Source organism: Lactuca virosa, chromosome 3 (genome assembly GCF_052849685.1).
Source record: "Lactuca virosa cultivar CGN04683 chromosome 3, Lactuca_virosa_CGN04683_v6, whole genome shotgun sequence".
NCBI lineage: Eukaryota > Viridiplantae > Streptophyta > Magnoliopsida > Asterales > Asteraceae > Lactuca > Lactuca virosa.
In genome coordinates this window covers 183,942,146-183,945,896 of record NC_136428.1, presented here as the reverse complement: position 1 = coordinate 183,945,896, position 3,751 = coordinate 183,942,146, and the positions used below count along the sequence as shown (strand labels likewise).

Here is a 3,751-nt window from a genome sequence, read left to right as displayed (position 1 = left end):
AAATTCGAACTCGAAACAGACCAAAATGCAAAGGAATTGAAAATCAAACATGCATTCTTCATGCCTCTGTCGTCTTATCATTTAGGTGACACCGTATCCCGCTCGAGGAGGTAGAGGCGTTTGCTTCGACTCATCATTGATGTGAGAATCGATAGAATTGATAGCATATGGAGGCCGGTTTAACGATTTTTTGATTCAGAGAGAAAGCTACATGAATATGATTTTGAATTCGAGATACAGATTCGCTTATCCTTTAAACATGAATTTCCCAACGATTGGAGATGTGTACCCTAAAGTCAATTCAAATTGTGCCTTGTGTGAGGATTGCACAACAACAAAAAAAAATAGGGGAATATCTTATGTGTTTACAATGAGGTTATTCTCAACGGTTTTTGGTAAACATGTATTATATTTACACAAAAAAATATGAATGTACATATGCATATTTTTTTGAAAATGTATTATATTTACACAAAAAAAAATAGGAATATGCATTAAAAATGCATTTCTTTGAAAAATTCGTTTTTTAAATCTTAATTTCAAATATAAGGTATATTTTCACTTATTTAAAAAAATTATTATTATTTTATTATTTTTTTTAAATCAGTGAAAATATTCCATACATTTCGAAATTAATATTTAAAAAAAGAATTTTTCAAAAAAAAATGCATTTTTAAAGCATATTCATATTTTTTTTGTGTATATGTATATTTTTAAAAAACATGTGCATATGCACATACATATTTAAAAAAAACACTTTTAATGCCTCTATATATATATATATATATATATATATATATATATATATATATATATATATATATATATATATATATATATATATAAAAGAGTAAGGTAATGTTAAATGATCTAAGTCGACCCACTGCAAGTTCCCTTTTATGTTCAGGAAAAGTAACCATATCCCAAGCCATCCAATTAATCTTTCTTTTGTTCTCAATGCCTACCAAAATAAATTTCTTCTAATACTTTGAAACATATCAATAACCTTTTTACGAGATTTGAAATGAGCAAAATAATAAATGGGAAGACTCCCCAAAACGGACTTAATGAGGGTAAGCCTCCTACCAAAAGTAAGATTACTTTCTCTCCAAACGAACAACATAGACTTGAGCTTCTGCACAATCGAGATTTTGTTTTTTGCAAGTTTCATATTTGCACCGATGGGAAGACTAAGATAAGTGAAAGGAAAGAACACGAGCTCGCAATTTAAAATGCTAGCAAGCCGATTAACTTCTAAATCATCCACACCAAGACCAAAAACTTTGCTCTTAAGAAGGTTCACTTTCAATCGAGAGACAAGATAAAACAATCTAAGAATTCTATTTAAGTTAATGAAATTAACTTCGGACCATTCACCTAAATAGGTAAGATAATTCACATATATGAGATGCGATAAATATGGGTCATTAGGAGGTAAAGCAATACCTTGAAAAATATGGCGATCAAAAGCTTCATTCATAGCCACAGTAAGCCCTTCCATGGAAGTAATGAAAAGGAAAAGGGAGAGAGTATCACCTTGACGCACACCTCTCTTAATATCAAATTTATTAGTATGAGACATGTTAAGCAAAACGCAAGCCCTCCCAGAAACAAGACAACCATTTATCCATTTTCTCGATTTGTCCTCAAAGTCCATTTTAGTCCATAATCGAGTCTAAATACTTCCAAATTAGAGAATCAAATGTCTTGTCAAAATTTATTTTAAAAAAGAATTTGATTTCTTACCTTCTTGCCCTACTAATAAATTTCAATAAACAAAAATCAGACCATCATGGATACTTCTACCCTCCATGTAAGCCGATTGTTCAAGAGTAATCACTTTTCTCAAAACCTTCTTTAATCGTAAAGAAAGCATATTGACAAAATCTTATGCATACACCCGACTAAGTTTACCGACCTATAATCCTTTAATAATAAAGGATCATAGTTTTTACGCATAAGAGACATAAATGAAGCATTACAACCTCTACTAATAACCCCCGAATCCTCAAAGTTCTTTAATAGTTGAATATATCAATTTTAAAAATCTCCTAATATTTCTTCAAAAAACTAAAAGTAATGCCATCCGACCCCATGGCTTTCTCATTACCACAACTCCAAATAACAATTTTTATCTGCTATATAGTAAATGAATCTTCCGAAACCTTTTTATCCTAGCACAAAATCTTTTTAAATCTGTTGCTCACAAGCTTCGTCCTCACCATTTTAGAATCATCAAATTTAGAGGCAAAAATTTCCATACCTCCTCTTTGATTTGATCTAGATCAGTATCCCAACACCTATTAATACATAACCCATTTTTCTTTTCTTATTTTTATTACAAGTAATGATACCATGAAAAACTTGCTATTTTCATCGCCTTCTACCTCCCATATGATTCTCGCTTTTTGTTTGAGATCAAGTCTTCACAAATAGTCAGTTTCATTAATCCTTTGCTTCTACTTCTTTCTCTTGGCACTTTCAGGGGAAGAAAGATTTCGAGAATCTGTATGCAATTCCAATTCATTGATTTTTGCAACTAAATTAGAGAAATCCTTATTTTCCAACAAACACATCCCATACCTCCTACACTTAATATCATTTTTAAGTCATTGGAGCTTTTTCAAGAGCATCAAATCCGGATTCATGCCTTCAAAGTTTTTGACCTAGGATGATATTACAACTTCTTTAAGCCCGTTAATAAGAAGCGATGAATTGAAGAATTTTAAAGGAACGGGCCCATAGTCTACAATCTCGCTAATGAACAAAATAGGGCTATTATCTTAATAAAGCCTCGTTAAAGTAGTGATAATAACTGACTCCCATAAAGAAAGAAACAATTCATTTTCCAAAAACCTATGTATTTTGATTAAACTCTTTCCATAAGGGCTCATCCATGTGAACTTTCTACCTCCTATATTTAAATCAACAAGCTCCAAATCCCGAATGAAAGTATTAAAACCCTTCATGCTAGAATCACAAACAACCGTCGAGAAACGATCCTCCTTGCAACGATCTTCGTTAAAGTCTCCCATGAATAACCAAACATAATCTTTGTTTAACTTTACATGCCTCAAATCATTCCATAATGACAACCGATCATCATCATCATCATTCAAAGAATAAATATTCACGGGGTTGATTCTATCTTGAACACCTTTCCAAACACCCGATGGAAAAATAAAGCAGTTACCTTTAACCACATCATCCACATAAAAAATCAGTAGATTGCACAAACAAAAGAAACCACCTGATTGGCCTCTAAAATAACTGCTTCAAATCTTCAATCATATTTATCCTAAAACTTCCTAACCTCTACCGAATCCACTTTTATTTGAGTCTCCTGAGAGTTGATAACATTAATCTTGTGCACCCGCTTTAAATTTCTTACCCACTCCTTTTTGGATTCATCACAAGCACCCCTCAAATTCAAGGTCAAACAATTCACTGTTTACTATTTAAATCACCTTCTCTAACAATAACCGGCTTCACAACATCTTTAGTACCAACCATTAAAAATCCAATAGAAAATCCCAAATCCACAATCTCATTAACCTCAATTGAAGTCAAGTTCATCGAGGTGGTAGGTCTTGAAATACCAATTTTAAAGACTTTAATATTGCCTACCGTACAATTATTAAGCAAACACTAAGGACTAATATCAATACCATCCGAGATTAGCACCTCTTCTACCCCGTTCGCATGATTCCGTTGATTCAATCCCAAACTTTGACATCTTGACAACACTTCT

General features: G+C 32.2%; 1 protein-coding gene across 1 annotated transcript; it reads right to left on the bottom strand.

Moving 5' to 3' along the window:
* Positions 1–961: 961 nt before the first annotated feature.
* On the bottom strand, positions 962–1,657 carry LOC145164300 (uncharacterized). The gene has a single exon (XM_079083025.1). It carries the CDS (start codon positions 1,655–1,657, stop codon positions 962–964), a length of 696 nt encoding a protein of 231 aa, XP_078939151.1.
* Positions 1,658–3,751: the final 2,094 nt, after the last annotated feature.